A 16885-nucleotide genomic window follows, 5' to 3' on the forward strand; every position below is an offset into this window, starting at 1 on the left:
AAGAAACGGTTTGTGTCAGGCTTTACAACCTCCGAGTCCCATATCGTTCCTTATTCTTACCGTCCGCGAATAAATGGATGGCCATCCGCTTGCAGAGACTTAAGCAGCCAGCTTTGAAGACGCTTTTCGACGATTTTAAAGGGACTCACGAATCAAGATTCGATCTTCCTACTAAAATATTTCGGTCATTCTAACAACTTGTAAAGAGTTACACACCATTTTTAGGGGTGCCCCATTATTAAGGCAAGGCACCCAGGCTTCATATTATAAGAGGAGTAGCAATTTTCATTTAAAAATGAAAAAAATGGTTAACTGAGCAAAAATAAATTCAAAATTTATTTTTAGAAAAAATTTTAAATGTTTAAAACTGCAGCAGTGATCGTGTCTTAAAAACAAATAATTGACGAAAATGTGAAACAAGCATTTTTTATAAATTTTTATTTTTAATATAAAACATTTTTACTCTCTTTACTTTTTTCTCTAAAATGTTTTTAAACGAAGATACGATTTTTTTAATTTTTTGTATAACCACCATTTTGAAATGGAAAATATAAAAATATGTACACGTGTTCTCAATTTTATACCTTCAGGTACACATGGTTGCGGTCACCAGGGCGGTGCAAGGTATCCAGGCTGTATATTATGAGGAAGTACAATTTAAAATTTTTTTAAACCTTTTATAAAAATTAATAATTTGAATTCTTTTTCTTTAGCACCATCTGGATATTTTATGAAAAAAATAAAATGTTCTATAGTATAAGAAGTTGCAATTTAATAAAAACAATTCAAATTAATAATTTTTAAAAAAGATTAAAAATTTAACGCGTAATCATAATGTGATTGGTCGTTCTCAATGATTAGATTGATCTCACGGCGAATACCAAACACAGGGCAGAAATTTAAGAGCACATTATGATTCCGCACTCAACGATGTTATTGCGGCTGACTCTTGAAAATAAATATACTATAAATTTACGAAACCTGTCAAAATGATTTGATTCGTATCACATTATTTTTTTACAACTTTTTGTATTTGAACAATGAAAATATAACATTATTTTTATTTTCGTAAACTTCTTATTTTTGAATATACCAATTTTAAATGACACCCGTCAAATTGACGGGTTTATACCCGTAAATCTAGTGTTAAAAAAGCCCTGGATACAACCCTTAAATAATTACTGATCCATTTTATTGTAACTGCTGACCAAGATCAAGCAAAATTACTGCTCGTATATTTTGGTATTTTAAAATTAATAAGACAGTAAATTTTTTTTGGTATCAAGATTTATTTAATACCAAGAGTATATGTATAATATAAAAAGGAAAAAAATGTGATAACAATTAAGCATTTTTTTATAAAAACATTAACAACAAGTATTAAATTAAGCAATCATAAGGAACTAACATAGATATTAACTATCTTAACTATTACTGTTACAGGTTTTAGTTTTTATTTTAATTATTCAATCAATCAAATGTCCACGTTCTGTAACAAAAGTCTTTCATTCTATGTCCAGGTTTACAGAATCGATCCAAAACTTGATCATTGAAGTGCGGAATCGATTCAATCATATCTTTTTCTAACGTGACCATAGCAATATCCGTCGCCATTCTAGTAGGGCTTGCCGATCTTAAATATGATCGCATCGAAGTAGACAACATTGAGCACCGTTCGTATTCGTCCGTCGGCACCGGAATGGTAACCAGAATTCGCAGCACTTTCGTTACCTCTTTGAAGACGTCTTTCAGTGACGATTTGTACATGTTTCTCAACAAATGGACCAGGCTTTCGAAGTCGTGCAAAATATCACTGAGATAAAACGCTTGCAGCTCTCTCGAGAGTTTCTCTTGTTCCAACATCGGAAACGCTTTGCACAGTTCAGTCACAATAATGATCGGAACGTGTTCTCTGTAAACGTCGAAGTTTTCTTTGCAGAATAACTTTGCGGCTACGACGTGAGTCACGAACATGTATCGCTGCATGAGGTTGAAGCGTATTATATTACATATTCGTTTCCTTTCGGTCGTTTCTTTATCATTCGGTACGTTGAGATTTTCCTCGATCTGTAAGAATGCATTGTGGAAGTTGTATAGATGTCCTTGCATGTTGCTATAGTCTAAATTAATATTTTGCATCTCCATGTGAAGAGTGGCGATGTGAGGCATTATTTGATAGAAGAGCTCGAGCCATAAATAGAAGTCTACGTCTTTCAACATCTTCAGCATGGCCGTAGAAAGTTGAATGGTGTCGTCGGTCGTCACCGTCGATTGCAACTCTTCGAAACATCGTACGAAGGTATCTCTTTGTTCGTACACATCGTCCAATAACGGAATGCTGAAATTGTAGCCGGAATAATTTAGATTAGCTAAATCGATATGCTTATTCAAGACTGACAGTCGGAACGGAGACGTCTTAAAGCAATCTAACAATTTGTATAAATTCGCGAAGAAAATGCGACCTTCGACCATGATCGACGAAGCGTTTTTTATGAACTCTTGCATTCCGTGAGTGTAACAATGAACGAAATGAGCGTTGTTATACAATTGTTTTATTTTTTGAGGCACGTTATCTTCTTCGCTTTTAATGGGACCGTTATATGTAAAAGCTATGACTTTTGAATAAGAACCACCTAAAACTTCATCCATTTTCTCCAAAATGGATGAAGCTATGGCATCGTCGGATTCATTTTCGGTCTTCGAGAACCCCCAAAACCTTTCACGTACGTCTCCTCCGTACTCATATCTAAAACTTATAGCCAGACGTTCAAACTCGGATGTATCGGATATATTATCGACCATAACAGCTACATAAGGTGACTTTTTAATCTCTTCGACTATGAACGATTGACAAATGAACAACATACATTCCAACAATTCTTTTATAATATTATTCAAATCGTCAAAGATTTCATTATGAGTCAAGTTACTCTTCAAATCTGCATCTAAAATACATGCAAAATCTATAGCAGTTTTAAAAATATCCAAATTACCACTGTCGATATTCAACGCTTTCAAATTACCGGCCGCTTTGATACAATTCATTATTTTACACAACGCATCTCTATTCTTCCTCACTTTATCGTTGTATTCATTTAAAGAAACGTTATCACTGAATGTGAAATCACCTTTTCCGTCATAAAACGCCAATTTAATTGCGTTCTCGATGTGCTTGGTGCTGCTTTCGTGAAAATTGGCCAGTTTTTGAAAATTGTTAAATCTGTTCAACCCCTCTTTGGCCCATATGAGTTCTTCTCCCACCAGCAAACAAGGAAAACAGAATAGCGCATTTCTTATTTCGCAGCCGCACAACCAATCGTTGGTTCGGTACCAATCTCGGTCGAAAGAAACAAATACTTTATTACCATCCGGTTTTTGGTCCAAATCTGGCATTGGACGTTCGCAATTTTTAAGCTTCAACTTTTCCTTCTTCGAGAGGCTTTGAATCTCGCACACAGTCAAACTCATCGTGGTGGAATAGATACCTTAAATGGGACAGCAAAAATTATGGTATTACGATTAGAAACATTGAATTTAAAAGTTTAATCCAAATATTACAATTAGTTAATACATATCATTCAAAAATCTCCCAAGCAAACTATATGTATAACCGACATGTCATTAGAGAAACTGACATTAAACAGTGTTGCCACATTGAATACTGGGCATTATTTCTAAAAATGGAGCCGTGCGGCGGGGATTATTTGCGAAAATTAGGATACAAACTTATTTTTTTTAAAACATCGTAACTCTTTAATTAGTCAACGTTTTAACGTCAAATTTTAAAAACAGATTCATGATGATCGTTTTTTTGTATTCGCAATGATAAAATCAGTAAACGTCAAACTGTGGATCGGGTACCAATAAAATAAAATATAATTTTTAGTTTAGAATAACCAAATATATATATTTTTTAATAAAAACAATAAAGATAATAATAAAATGATGATAAAATACTGTGGTTTATAATAAAAACCGAAAATATCTAATTTTGTGACCTATACAATCAATTCAAAATTTATAACACTTGACGGTCAAGTTACGCAGCGATATTTGCACGACACCCAACTGTCCAATTTCGAACAAACGTAACGTTTGCTTATGGCTGTAAGTATGAAGTTAAAATGACGAAACGCACAAATTTGTGCACACCGACGCAACGGAAGGTTTCTGAAACGCACAAATTTGTGCACACCGTACGCAATGTGTTAAAAAATCGTAATCTATAATAAAAAAAATTTAAGTAATAAAGAACAAACAAAATAATAGTAAAATGCGATGCTTTACCATTTCCTTTACTGTGTCAAAAAAATCCACGCGTTACTGTGCTGTGTAGTACATACACATGCAATAATAAATGATTTCAAATCGGGATATTCATAAATATCACTTTTATTAAATGTAATAATAGTTAAAATTAAATTGCTAATGTATGGGTCCTATGGTATTTATTTAGATTTTATTATGGCTAAAACTTGGTGGCACTTTGGAAGCACTGGGGCGACGGATACACATTATCTTGGCGACTTCGGCAGGCTCGCACGGCCGGTGCGGACAATGCGCACCACTCATTTTAATATTAAATATGTAACTGTAAATATAAATCCATAGCACTTGGAAATAAAAACTAATCAACAACTAACAGTATTAGGATTTAATTATGCAATGCCATTTAATGAATTTATCGAGCTTAAAAACAATACGAATATGAACATAACTTTCAATTCGAACTTTGGAAACGGGTACATAAAAATTACAAGATTACGAAATTGTGCCCACAAATTGTTCGCCGCAAAATATTTTCGTGAATCATCTTATTCTGAAATGAAATATGCAAAGAAAGTTTATAAAATCGGCTTACTGATTAGCGATTCTCACTTTGATGATGAATAAAGAGTAGCCTGTACTAATAAAAAACATGATTTGTCTAATATAGCTAAAAGTTTGTTTCAATTTTTGCATAAATGAATAAATTATCTTAAATGTTTTGTGTACATTTGTATTTATATATTTATTTGTTTGTTGTATATAAGCGATTAGGTCCAAAACTCTGAAGGTGCACATGTGTATAGGTATATGCATAAAAATATAGATGAGAAAAAAAAAGTTATAATTATTTGAGTTTTATTTTTACAACATTATATTATGCTCCGGCCCGCGTAACGTAGTAAACATCTGTATTTGGCCTGGAGGAAAAAAAGGTTAAGCACAACTGGTCCATGTGTTCAGTTGTATGGTTACCGTATTTTTATCGGTGAAAAAATATTTTATTTTGCAGGTGCTACTAAAATTATATGATGTTGTGTATCGAGATATACATATTGTGATGACGATATGGATAAAGTGATTAACGCTAAAACAAAAATAAACATAAAGAAAAGTATAATTGTAGTAAAAAGATATATAAACGTTATTTTGTAACTATATATCACACAATATACATTTGAATTTGATTTCTATACTAAATTTTATACAATGTAAACTGTAAGTTTTATTTTATTTTAATTTCAGTTGTTTAGCGGCTAGTGAACATTTTAATTGTAAATACGACAAGGTAAGGTATATAAAATTACAAATAGGTTTTATATATATTTAAATTAATGACACATGAAACATAAAAGGTTTGATACATAGTTAAATTAATAATTAATAAAAGACTTTGAATATTAAAAGGTTTGATACTACACTAAATTAATAATTAATAAAAGACTTTAAATATTAAAAGGTTTGATACTACACTAAATTAATAATTGATAAAACAAAAGTTTGGTACACAATTAAATTAACAATCAGTGCAACACATGAAGTACAAAGTATCCATCATGAGACATAGTTTGATTGAGGCACTTCTTGTTTTTATTGTCACTATAGGAAGTAGTAGTACCTGGGTGAATCGTCTCGGTATGACCGATCGCTCATTGCCTGTGATGAAGTGCTGACATCCGTTTCCGAAGTCGTGGTGAAATATGAGAAAGGCTCAAACTAGGACTTGTAAGTTGAGAAGCAACTTCAGGTAAGCTAATCCTTCGTTGTGGTACTCCAATCGTTCCTAGTGGTTTAGCAGCGGGAGTTTTTTCCTTCTAGATATTGTATCAATGTGTTTCACAACATAATATAATACATAAAAATAAAAAAATATTACATAGTAGCTACGTTGACAGTTACATTGTAACAGAAAAAATAAAAAAATAATAATATAAAATAAAGAACAAATCGTACTAGACAATGAAGTAGACGATCCATGAATGATTGTTGAGAAACCGATAAGCTGGAATGTTCAATGTAAAGCCTTGATCTTGCAGTTGGAATTAGAACTCGAAGAGATGATTTTTCTTCTTCCGAATCTTCATCAGATGAAAACGGATTTAGACTCGGCGTAGCCAAAACCTTTTTTCTTTTTCTTCCATCGGAATTTGAAAAGCTCTTAGATGAATTGATAATAATTGTCCATGGCGATTTTTTTTCACTTTTTCTCCTAACAGAAACTTGCGGTCGAGACTCTTCTTCGTCTTCATCACTGTCTTCGAATGGATTTAGGCTTTTATTATATTTAGATGACAATCTATCAGATTTAGATTGATGAGATTTAACTTCTTCGTTAATTAATTTGTTGTTCGTATCATCTTTATCGTCCATAAAAGGATTTAAATGAGCAGAATAAACTTCTATAATTTTACTTTTAGATACATCGGGAGATACAATTACATCTATAGCATTGTTATCTTCATCGCTTTTCGCGGAAATTGTTTCGTCTTTATTTTCTTCGTCTATTACAATATCTGGCACTGTCGAGTCTTTCGTTACTTCCGTTGCATCTTCATCTAAATTTTCAGTACAAAGCTCATTTTTATCAAGGCTAGGTTCATCCATAATTTGATCGTTGCAATCGATATCTTTTAAATTTGCGCTAGCAACTAAAGGCACATTTGTATCAGATTTATGAGATTCTTCCGTCGTATGTACTTCATAAGAAGAAAGAGTACTCTCAGTTGCAGATACATCCATGTTTGAACTAACACTATCGTTTTTACAACTAACTAAATTAGATTGATTGTTAATTTCATGACGCGATTTTGTAGAAACTGCTTGTTTTTCAGTTTCTCTATCCACCTCCGAGTCGATCGCTTCTAACATTAATGATACGCTCGATACGCCGCAAGGAGTATTTTTACTATCTTTGGTGATTTCGATCGTTTTATAGTTGGATAAACTTCTGGTAGTTTCGAGCTGATTAAGATTTATCTCTTCTTTTATATTTACATTACTCTCTTCACAGCATTCTATATCCTGGTGTATTAAAGGTTCACTGGATTTTGTGTCGGCAACATAAACTAAAGTACTATTTATACAGTCTTCAACGTTTTGTTCTTGTTCGTAAGAAAGTTTTATGTAACTAGATTCATTTGCATTAAAAAAGGCCGAGAAAGCTGCGAACCATCCTTTGGGTTCGATGTCTACGGTGTTGTGGTGTGCAATGTTCAAGCTGCTTTTCTCTTCATCACTCAACGGTTTGTTTACAGGTGGTGCATCTATGTTATTGTGATCCATGTTGGGGCATACCGACGCTGTCAGGTCGACTTTTTAGACATACCTTGACGGCTGTGTAACGCTGTTCGGCTTCGCGTCTTTGACAACTGAGGTTTCGACATGTTATGTATCGCGATACGTGGACTGGTTAGTACTGAGGTTTGAATCCCAAACACGTGTACTCGTGTGTAAATATTTGATTGAGTTTGACGTATTCCGACCGTTTCGTAACGCCGATCAGAGCCGACCGGTTATCAACATTCCCGGGCGCAAATTTATACTGCCATATGGCATATGGCAGTTAAATTTGCTTCCCGGGCGTTCGCGAACGCACACATTACGCGAAACGAGCGTGGGCGTCAACATACTATATATTTTAATGAAATCGAAATATTAGAAAAACCATCACTGTGTTACTTCCTTGTTTACTAAGGCGCCATTTGCATTCCTGTTATTTTTATGTTAATGGATCCCATCTGACTCAAACAAGTTAGATTTTCTTTCGTCTGAGAAGATTATATATAAGCTTCCAGTCCGATTCAGTACAATTTTTAATTCTTTTGGCCAAATTTAATCGTTGAAAACGTTTTTTCTTCGATGAAAACAGTTTTTTCGCCATCATCCATTGCGTATAAATCAGATTCTAGAAGTCGACGATGTACCGTTTCTACGCTTATTTAATTTCCACTAGCTTCAATGAACTCTGTTCTTACATCTACCGCACTTTTAAAACACTTTTGTGAACGACTCGGTTTTCTTCTGATAAATTGCTCTTTCTTTGTTTTCCTGAGCCTTTCTTCCTATGTAAGGATGTGGAATCCTCATATTTTTTATGCAATTAAGCACATTTGTTTTACTGCACCATGCTTTGCTTGCAATATAACGAGAACTGAATATTTCTTTACCCAGAATTAAAATTTCCTATTTTTTCGATGTTGTCAATTGTTGAACTTTTGGCATGTTAAACACAAAATCACGTAAAGCGACGTAATAACTTCGAAAACCGATTATCAACTGCCGAAATATAGAAAAAAATAACATAAAATCTGGAAACGTGTTCGTTTTCAGATTTTATGTATGACATGCTTCTTTCTAAGAACTGCAATTACCTCTTTCGAGAACCATATTGAATAAATTCTGTTAGTCGTTGAATGTTTTCTGGGAACACATTCATCAAAAATACCATAAATTAGTTTATAAAAAATATCGAGAGCAGAACCAACATCAATTGTTCGATAAAATTGTGTATAATCTATACGAGACAGCGAACCACTGAAGTGCCCAAAATCCACGTCCCTAAACTTTCATTCATACAGTAAATTCTTACATACTTTTTCATTCATAAATGGACACGAATTTAACTGTTTGAACCTAATACCAATTGCTAGCGATGGATGATAATCGTCCTCTTTAATGAGAACATAATTGCTTCTTGCGACGTCATCGCAATTAGCATACATGTTCGTTAAAATTACATCAAGGTTCTTATTGTAAATATTATTGACACAATCAATATCGGAAAAATTAAGCAATAAACTGGCGAAATCAATCTCTGCACGGAAATATGGGGCGGACGGAATATTGAAATCACATAAGATGACTATTTTGCCAATTGAAAAATCACCGTCACATTTAAGTATGAAAAAAGATATCACTTACTTCACTTGTTTGCGCTGGCGGAAAATATACAACACACACATACTGCTGTTCTCCGTTTAATAAATACAACTGCTTTTGTCCCTTTTCTGTGGGTGGACACCTTTCATTGACCGCTACTGTATGAACATATAATTAATATTTAAAAATTATAATCATAAGGCGTTCGTGAAAATTGTATAAGTTCACTAAAATTCATGGCCAAAATCTTGGATGTTAAGACGTTAAATTCGTACAAACCGGCTTGAGCTAGCAACACCTAACGCAGTCTTTTCCATAGTGAACGCCATCCGGCAGGTACGTGTCCCGCGATGAATCCGTCGATATCTGTGCGATCAGGCGCCCTAGCGGTGGCCGACCGCCTCAGACCCATGACGCGACTTCAGATCATTTTTGATTTTGTTGCCAGGTCTGAGGATGGGCGCGTACCGTTACGTGCAGGAGCTTTACCGCAAGAAGCAGAGTGATGTGCTCAGATATTTGCTGCGCATCCGCGTCTGGCAGTTCAGGCAGCTGACGAGGCTTCACAGGTCTCCCAGGCCGTCGAGACCTGACAAGGCCCGCAGGCTCGGCTACCGCGCCAAGCAAGGTAACGTACGCGCGACTTAACCTCAAAACGTCAATGGCGGAATAAACATGGCGGCTTCGCTCGGTTCTAGGTTTTGTCATCTTCCGCATTCGCGTAAGGCGCGGAGGACGCAAACGCCCAGTGCCCAAGGGAGCCACTTACGGCAAACCCAAGAGCCACGGAGTCAACCAGCTCAAGCCCACGCGCAACTTGCAGTCCATCGCTGAGGTGAGCCCTAAAATATTTTCGATCCTTTGTAAATTCACATATATTCAGTGATGGGTATAATGTAAAGAAATGCTTATTAACGTGATATAACCTCAAATATTATTTTACACGTTGTTTATACTTTTCTGCATATCGCTACATTTAAATGATCATTAGTCTGGGCAAAATTAATTGATTATTCTTATATGTTTTAGGAACGTGTTGGCAGACGTTGTGGAGGATTAAGAGTCTTGAACTCATACTGGGTCGCTCAAGATTCGTCTTACAAATACTACGAAGTCATCTTGGTCGATCCTTCTCACAATGTAAGCGTATTCCGTATTTATTCTTTCACAGCTGATTTTGAATGATGATTGGCATGCACCACTCTGAGTTCTGTTGAATAAGTCCCTTAATAGTCTGATCTTATATTTTAATCTTTAAAGCGTTTCTTTATCGACATTCTCGTATTAATCGTCATTCAAATTCCTTTCAGGCTATCCGCAAGGATGCTAAGATTAACTGGATCGTCAAGGCTGTGCATAAGCACAGAGAGCTGCGCGGTTTGACCTCCGCCGGAAAGTCTTCGCGAGGATTGGGCAAAGGCAGGAGATTCAGCCAGACCACCGGTGGATCTCGTCGTGCTTCCTGGATCAGACGCAACACACTCCAGTTGCGCAGAAAGCGATAAACTTTATATTGTATTTTATAACATCTTTTATGACATTTCTCGAAATGTTGCAAAAATCGGTATGTTCTTTATATGCTAAGGAATAAACATACTTTTGACAAATTTCAACTCTTTTATTACTACTATTTTAATAAATATATAATATAAAAAGGTAAGATATATTTTTAAATATAATATTTACAAAATACAACCATCTAATTTGTGTATCACTTTGCAGAATTATCTCCGACTCGAATTATATTTTTTTAAGGTAAGCTTTTATCATTTTTTTAAAAAAAATTTATTGCATATGATGAAAATCTTTATCTCAAATTAATGATAAAACATACGTGTTTATGATTAACGAACTTCCGTGGATGTCTGAAGTGTTTCTAGATTAAAATAAATAAAATGTTCCTATAGAATGAATTTTAAAATATTTTTATTTTGTTTTTCAGATCATAATTGAAAAAATTGTCTCCGAACAGTCCCAGACAAAACGGTAAATATATTTTTGTATTAAAACCTTTAAATTAATAATATGTTAAATGATGATATTCTTATTCTCAATCATATGAAATGATTTAATGATTAACGAACTTCCGTGGATGTCTGAAGTTATATCTATTTTTATATTTAAAAGTAACTTTAATTAAAATTTAACTAACAATTTTCCATTTTATTTTTCAGAATTCCAGTAAAAATACTTTAAAAGAAGAGCATCACTGAACTAATCAATATTATTTGAAGGTAAATAGGCTTTTTAAAATATTGATTTTGATTTAAATATGATGTTATTAATTAAGTGTAATCAAATGATGATCTATGAAATGTCTTATAATTACTGATTTTTAAATTTCAACTTATAAATCATGAAAATTTAAATATATCTAAATTATGTTTTATTTTATTTTAGATTGCTAAAAAAGATGTTGCACTTTTCTGATGTTGGATAGATCTGATTTATAAAAAGGTCAGTATTGAATTTTATACTTAAAAATATTATTTATTTAAATTTTAAATGATGAGACATCATGCACCACACAGAAAGTTAATGTTGATAAACCTTACCTTAAGCTTCTGACAATAACTTAATTTATTTATTATATCGTCAAAAAAAATATGTGATGTTAATTTTTACATTTTTTTCCAGATTCTCTTGACAATTTCAAACGCTGAGATTTTGCAGATTTTTCGTGTTATGGTGATTATATTTTTTAATTTATGAATAAATATCACTTCCGGAAACATTATCATTGCCACGCTTATTATCTTAGTGAAATGTTTGGTTGTCGATGGAAGAAGAATAAACACCTTTCTAGGTGAGATACCAGATTTAATCATATTTGAGATCTCAATCCAGATTGGAACACTTACTATTATTTTTATTATATATTTATAAAATTTAGTTCGGAGTTTATTTATTATTCTTTTTATTTTACAGATAGCATATGCTTCGAGCGAAGATTTCAATTTGAATTATTTTGGCATACAGCTTATTTTTAAAATAAATAAAAAAATTGCAATAAGTACTTTGTCTTTCATTTATATCAGATGTCTGTTCGCTCGCACCAAATCTGTTGCTTAAAATCGCATTTTTTCTCAAATAATTGAAATTATCATAGTGCAGCATAATGTTGCAAAATTTTAACTTATACTCAAACTTGTTTTAGTACTAGGTAGATAAGACTAACCAGGAAAAGATAAAGTGCGTAATTTATATTAAAATCATGTTTTGAATAAAATTATTAATAAATACAGTTCAATAATATTATTAAATTATTTTTTTAACTTCAGAGTAATTACTATATTGACTATAATCCCTTCTCAGAAGTTAAAAATCCACGTCAAAGGCGATAAAATCGTACTGTCAATGGCGCTGACATGATTGTATTGCTTTTGACTTCCGAGAAGTGATTAATTGTTTTTGCGCCCTCCTATTGACCAAAATTCGGTTTGAATATACTTTGATCAGCCCTTTTATATCAAGAGTCCGCAGTTATATTGGTAAGATAGCTATCGTATTTTTAAAACATAGTATAATATTGAAGTGCAGTCAAACTATGGAGCAATATGCGAGATGCGACATCTGTCTGTACTTCTTCCGCTTATTTTCCCCTGAGAAATGAGTTGGCTTAGTTTTTATTTTGAACTTAACTTAATAAAAATTCTAAGACTATTATTAGCAGGGCTGTGGAGTTGGAGTCGTGGTGTTTTGGCCGGAGTTGGAGTCGGAGTCGTGAAAAATGAGCGACTCCGAGCATTTTTTTAAATTATTAAGTTTATGAATTTTTAATTACGTAATAATGACTGTATAGCGTATGAATATTAAACGTGTAGAAAAACATTAAAAATACCTGATGAAATTAAACTTTTTTGAGTCGGAGTCGGAGTGGAGTCGTGTTGTTGGTAAATATCGGAATCGGAGTCGGAGTCGTGTTTTTTTTTAACGACTCCACAGCCCTGATTATTAGTTTTAGAACTGTCATTAGGTCAAGTTGGGTTTAGTTCATTTGTGTAGGTTAAGTTTGGGTTTAAACAGCAAATGGACGATTTGTCAAATTGAGAACATTGACATTTTAAAACAGCTCATAATTTATTTATTTAAATAATATTTTCACTAGTAGAAATATGTATCTACTGGTAAAAATGTATTTGGATTTCACTAGTGAAAATATAATTTCACTGAAAAATAAACAGCCGGCGTGGTCACACACATACAATGGCGTGACACTAATCCAACTGAATGACATCCAGGGTCATGTTTCTACACCAGTCATATTTACATATGACATTAGAAATAGTATCTATTTACTAATTACTATCACACATCATCTGACTCACATCCTGTCATAAAAATTCAGAACTCAACATTTCCAATATGTATATAAAAAATCACGTAAATTGTATAATATATCAAAAATTATTAATTATTTTTGCTCTTTCTTCTTTGTTGTTATTTACATGAAAATAATTAAAAATAAATTTAATATTTTAAGACCATCTTATCGAAATTTTTAAATTCGGAGTTGGAGTCGGGAAAAATTTCCAACAACTTCACAGCTCTGGTTTGAACAGAAAATGGACGTTTCGCAACTGTCAAATAGAGGCTAAAAACTGTCCGAAATGTCATTGAAAGGATCGGCTGCTGCAAAAGGTTAATTGATATTATTTTTCATAATTAATGAAACACATCAAATGTTCGAATAATAAAAAATCCATAGATATCTTTAAATTTCTGTTTTATTTTTAAAATGTTGAGAAACTGAAGTTAGACCAACTTTCATATATGATATCTTTCAGCATAAATAAAGTATCGCAAAAATCAATCGTAAAACTAAAGGACTACCCTCAATAATACATAAAACATTCAGCCTAATAAATCCTCGCGTCGCTATAGACCAGTGTTTCCCACGGTGGGGCGTACGCCCCACCGGTGGGGCACCACGCCTCAGAGGTGGGGCACCACGCTTCAGAGATGGGACACGTCGGAAATTATCAAATATTCCACATATAAATATAATTTGCTCGTTCACGACTAAATATACCCACGTGCGTAGGATTTCTTAAAATTTGGATTTATACCTGCTGGGCATGACGAATGCCTTTTTGTCTTCTGTGTGAGAAATCCCTTACCAAAAATACCTTTTTGTCTTCTGTGTGAGAAATCCTTTACCAATGAAACGAGGTCGTCTTGAAGCACATTTGAAGGCGAAACATAGTACTCATATTAATTCAGATATTATTTTCTTTCAAAATCTTAAAGAAAAATTTGGAAAACGAACAACATTAACAAATCTATTTTGTGCACAAACTGTAAGTATTGATCGTAGTCTTGAGGCTAGTTACCAAATTTCATTGCTCATCGCTAAATGTGGAAAAAACCATACTATAGGAGAGGATCTAATCAAGCCATCAATATCAGCATTTCTTAAAACAGTTCTACAACAAGATGACAAACTCGTGAAAGCTATGCTCCTCAGCAACACTACTGTTTGCAGAAGAATAGACGAATTGAGTGAAAACGTTGAAATCAAACTTGTTGAAAAGCTGAAAACAAGAAAATTTTCACTACAAATGGATGAATCAACTTTGAGAGACAGTGAAGCCGTGTTGCTAGCTTACGTAAGATATATTGATAAAAGAGAATTTGCAGAAATGTTATTCTGCAAATCATTAGAAAGCACCACTACCTCCAAAGATATATTTAATAAGCTAAAAGAATATTTAGATGTTAAAAATATAATATCTTGTGCTGCAGATGGTGCCCCCAATATGATGGGAAAGAAAAATGGCTGCTTAAAATTAATGAAAGACGAGAATCCAGATATGACTGTGGTGCATTGTGTTATTCACAGGGAAAAATTGGTGGCTAAATACATTTCACCTGTTCTAAATGAGGTACTAAATTCCGTTATAAAGTGTATCAATATGATTAAAACTAGTGCTAAATCTGAGCGTCTCTTCAAGTTATTTTGTGAAGAACAAAATGCGGAACACGTAAGACTGTTACTTCACACTGAAGTAAGATGGCTCTCAAAAGGAAATTCCTTAAAAAGATTTATGGAATTATTTGATACCCTTTGTGATTTTTTAAGCAACCGATCTGATATGAAGTTTTTGATGACGGTCGACGGTAAAGCATTTGTAAGCTTTTTAACTGATATATTTGAAAAATTAAATATTTTAAATAGCCAACTTCAAGGATCGGAGAAAACACTTGTCGATGCAAAAGCAAAGATATTTGCATTTACCACTTTTATCGAATTATCTAAAAAAAATATTTTTAACAACAATTTTGAAAAATTTTACTGGCTCCAAAAATGTAAAGTGACTGATAATGCTAAACGTGTTATTTTGGACCATCTGCAAACTTTATCAACTGATTTTAAAGAACAATTTGCTGATTTAAAAGAGATACATTTTCCGGCTTGGTTGACACAACCAATGCTGGTAGATATTTCAAATGAAAATTTGTATGAAGAAGAACTTTCGGAAATGCAAAATGATGATTCGATTTCAAATTTATTCAATATAAAAGGAATAATGGCATGGATGTGCGAAGAAACTAACACAAAATATTCTAATATTACTTTGCATGCTAGAAATTTATTATTACCTTTATATACGTTTTGAAAATTTACCTACTGTTTTATTAAAAAAAGATGCCGGTGGGGCATATGACTTTTGAAAAGACTACGGTGGGGCATGGCATAAAGAAGGCTGGGAAACACTGCTATAGACATATTTAGGCACAAAAAATAAATATATGACAATTGATTCATCAACATCAACTTCATGATTCGGAATTTAATGCTCTCAAGATATATTATCTAAATATTGAGTTGAATTAAAAACAGTAATTTAATTTACTTAAAGAAAATATGTACAAAAATGTAAAGACAAAACTTTATAATTTGAGAACCTTGGATACTAAATCACACGTCTAAGTTTTGAGCGGTTGGCACAGACTAGTCCAGTGGTCAGCAAACTTATTAGCCAAAGAGCCAAATATGTACATTACAACGATTAAAAAAAAATTGAGAGCCAAATTTATTTATTAATTTAGCAAACCTTTATTATAATTTTCCAAATCAACACAAAGACGTTCAAATTTAGAGCTCCATATTTCCTTGTTTTTTAAATCCGGCGCGTAAATGCCGGTGGATATTTGTGACAGAGCCGCACTTACGGGGCCAAAGAGCCGCATGCGGCTCCGGAGCCGCACTTTGCCGACCTCTGGACTAGTCAATAAATTGTTTCCAAAATCCATCGATGGATTAACAGATTTTACGACAAATTATAGTAATTTTACAATTCCAAGTAAAATGGTTAGGAATTATTAAATCTTCTTGCCGAAATATATTGATAGAAGTATCTCTGAGTAATTAACGAAATAATATATGTATGTATGTACTAGAAATTTTATTATCAAATAATTAAAATGGCTTCAGAAAATATATTGAGTATGACATACATGGCTTTGGAATTTTAAAGGTTAAAATGACTCCAAGAAACGTTTTCATCTCATCAAGGTGAATTTCTGTTCAATCGTTTCATATTGATCTTGAAGAATTAAATTCTTATACTCGCTTATTTATTTGTTTCACTATTTTATTAATTAGACATCAGTAAAAAATAATTGAAAATAATCGATAGGCTGGGTACAATTTGAGGGATCTTGAGGTCCAGAACTTCACCTGACGAATATTGAAATTTAAAAGGCAGACTATCGTTATCTGTTATAATTCTCCAAT

At 33.1% G+C, this 16885-nt stretch overlaps 3 protein-coding genes and 1 long non-coding RNA gene across 7 annotated transcripts; 2 read left to right on the forward strand and 2 right to left on the reverse strand.

Moving 5' to 3' along the window:
* Positions 1–1269: 1269 nt before the first annotated feature.
* On the reverse strand, positions 1270–3642 carry LOC148234729 (uncharacterized). 4 transcript variants are annotated; one of them, XM_088186871.1, is made up of 3 exons: positions 3572–3642; positions 3366–3485; positions 1270–2338 (listed from the first exon to the last, which is right to left on the reverse strand). In XM_088186871.1, exon 3 carries the CDS (start codon positions 2227–2229, stop codon positions 1471–1473), a length of 759 nt encoding a protein of 252 aa, XP_088042997.1. In that variant the 5' UTR covers positions 2230–2338; positions 3366–3485; positions 3572–3642; the 3' UTR covers positions 1270–1470. The 4 variants fall into 4 exon arrangements, with proteins under 4 accessions (XP_088042997.1, XP_088042998.1, XP_088042995.1 ...); XM_088186872.1 differs by having other exon boundaries at positions 3559–3642; XM_088186869.1 differs by having other exon boundaries at positions 1270–3485.
* A 1467-nt stretch (positions 3643–5109) lies between these two features.
* On the reverse strand, positions 5110–7869 carry LOC148234730 (uncharacterized). The gene is made up of 2 exons (XM_088186873.1): positions 5738–7869; positions 5110–5686 (listed from the first exon to the last, which is right to left on the reverse strand). Exon 1 carries the CDS (start codon positions 7546–7548, stop codon positions 6139–6141), a length of 1410 nt encoding a protein of 469 aa, XP_088042999.1. The 5' UTR covers positions 7549–7869; the 3' UTR covers positions 5110–5686; positions 5738–6138.
* Positions 7870–9449: 1580 nt separating this feature from the next.
* On the forward strand, positions 9450–10751 carry RpL15 (ribosomal protein L15). Its single transcript, XM_088187260.1, has 5 exons — positions 9450–9480; positions 9593–9772; positions 9843–9979; positions 10174–10284; positions 10455–10751. Exons 2-5 carry the CDS (start codon positions 9601–9603, stop codon positions 10647–10649), a joined length of 615 nt encoding a protein of 204 aa, XP_088043386.1. The 5' UTR covers positions 9450–9480; positions 9593–9600; the 3' UTR covers positions 10650–10751.
* Positions 10752–10804: 53 nt separating this feature from the next.
* On the forward strand, positions 10805–12157 carry LOC148234732 (uncharacterized). Its single transcript, XR_015809840.1, has 6 exons — positions 10805–10899; positions 11087–11130; positions 11319–11378; positions 11545–11601; positions 11782–11832; positions 12073–12157. It is a non-coding gene; the product is annotated as an uncharacterized LOC148234732 (long non-coding RNA).
* Positions 12158–16885: the final 4728 nt, after the last annotated feature.

This window comes from Plectrocnemia conspersa, unplaced genomic scaffold (assembly GCF_051122295.1).
Source record: "Plectrocnemia conspersa isolate PC_06_02 unplaced genomic scaffold, ASM5112229v1 ptg000005l, whole genome shotgun sequence".
In the NCBI taxonomy this organism is placed as follows: domain Eukaryota; kingdom Metazoa; phylum Arthropoda; class Insecta; order Trichoptera; family Polycentropodidae; genus Plectrocnemia; species Plectrocnemia conspersa.

What these genes read in the sequence shown, in the direction of transcription:
- LOC148234730 (XM_088186873.1), bottom strand. Translation starts at nt 7,548, where the DNA reads ATGGATCACAATAACATAGATGCACCACCTGTAAACAAACCGTTGAGT.
- RpL15 (XM_088187260.1), top strand. Translation starts at nt 9,601, where the DNA reads ATGGGCGCGTACCGTTACGTGCAGGAGCTTTACCGCAAGAAGCAGAGT. An exon ending in CGGCTACCGCGCCAAGCAAG is followed by an intron (nt 9,773 to 9,842) that starts GTAACGTACGCG and finishes GCTCGGTTCTAG; the next exon opens with GTTTTGTCATCTTCCGCATT. An exon ending in ACTTGCAGTCCATCGCTGAG is followed by an intron (nt 9,980 to 10,173) that starts GTGAGCCCTAAA and finishes TATATGTTTTAG; the next exon opens with GAACGTGTTGGCAGACGTTG.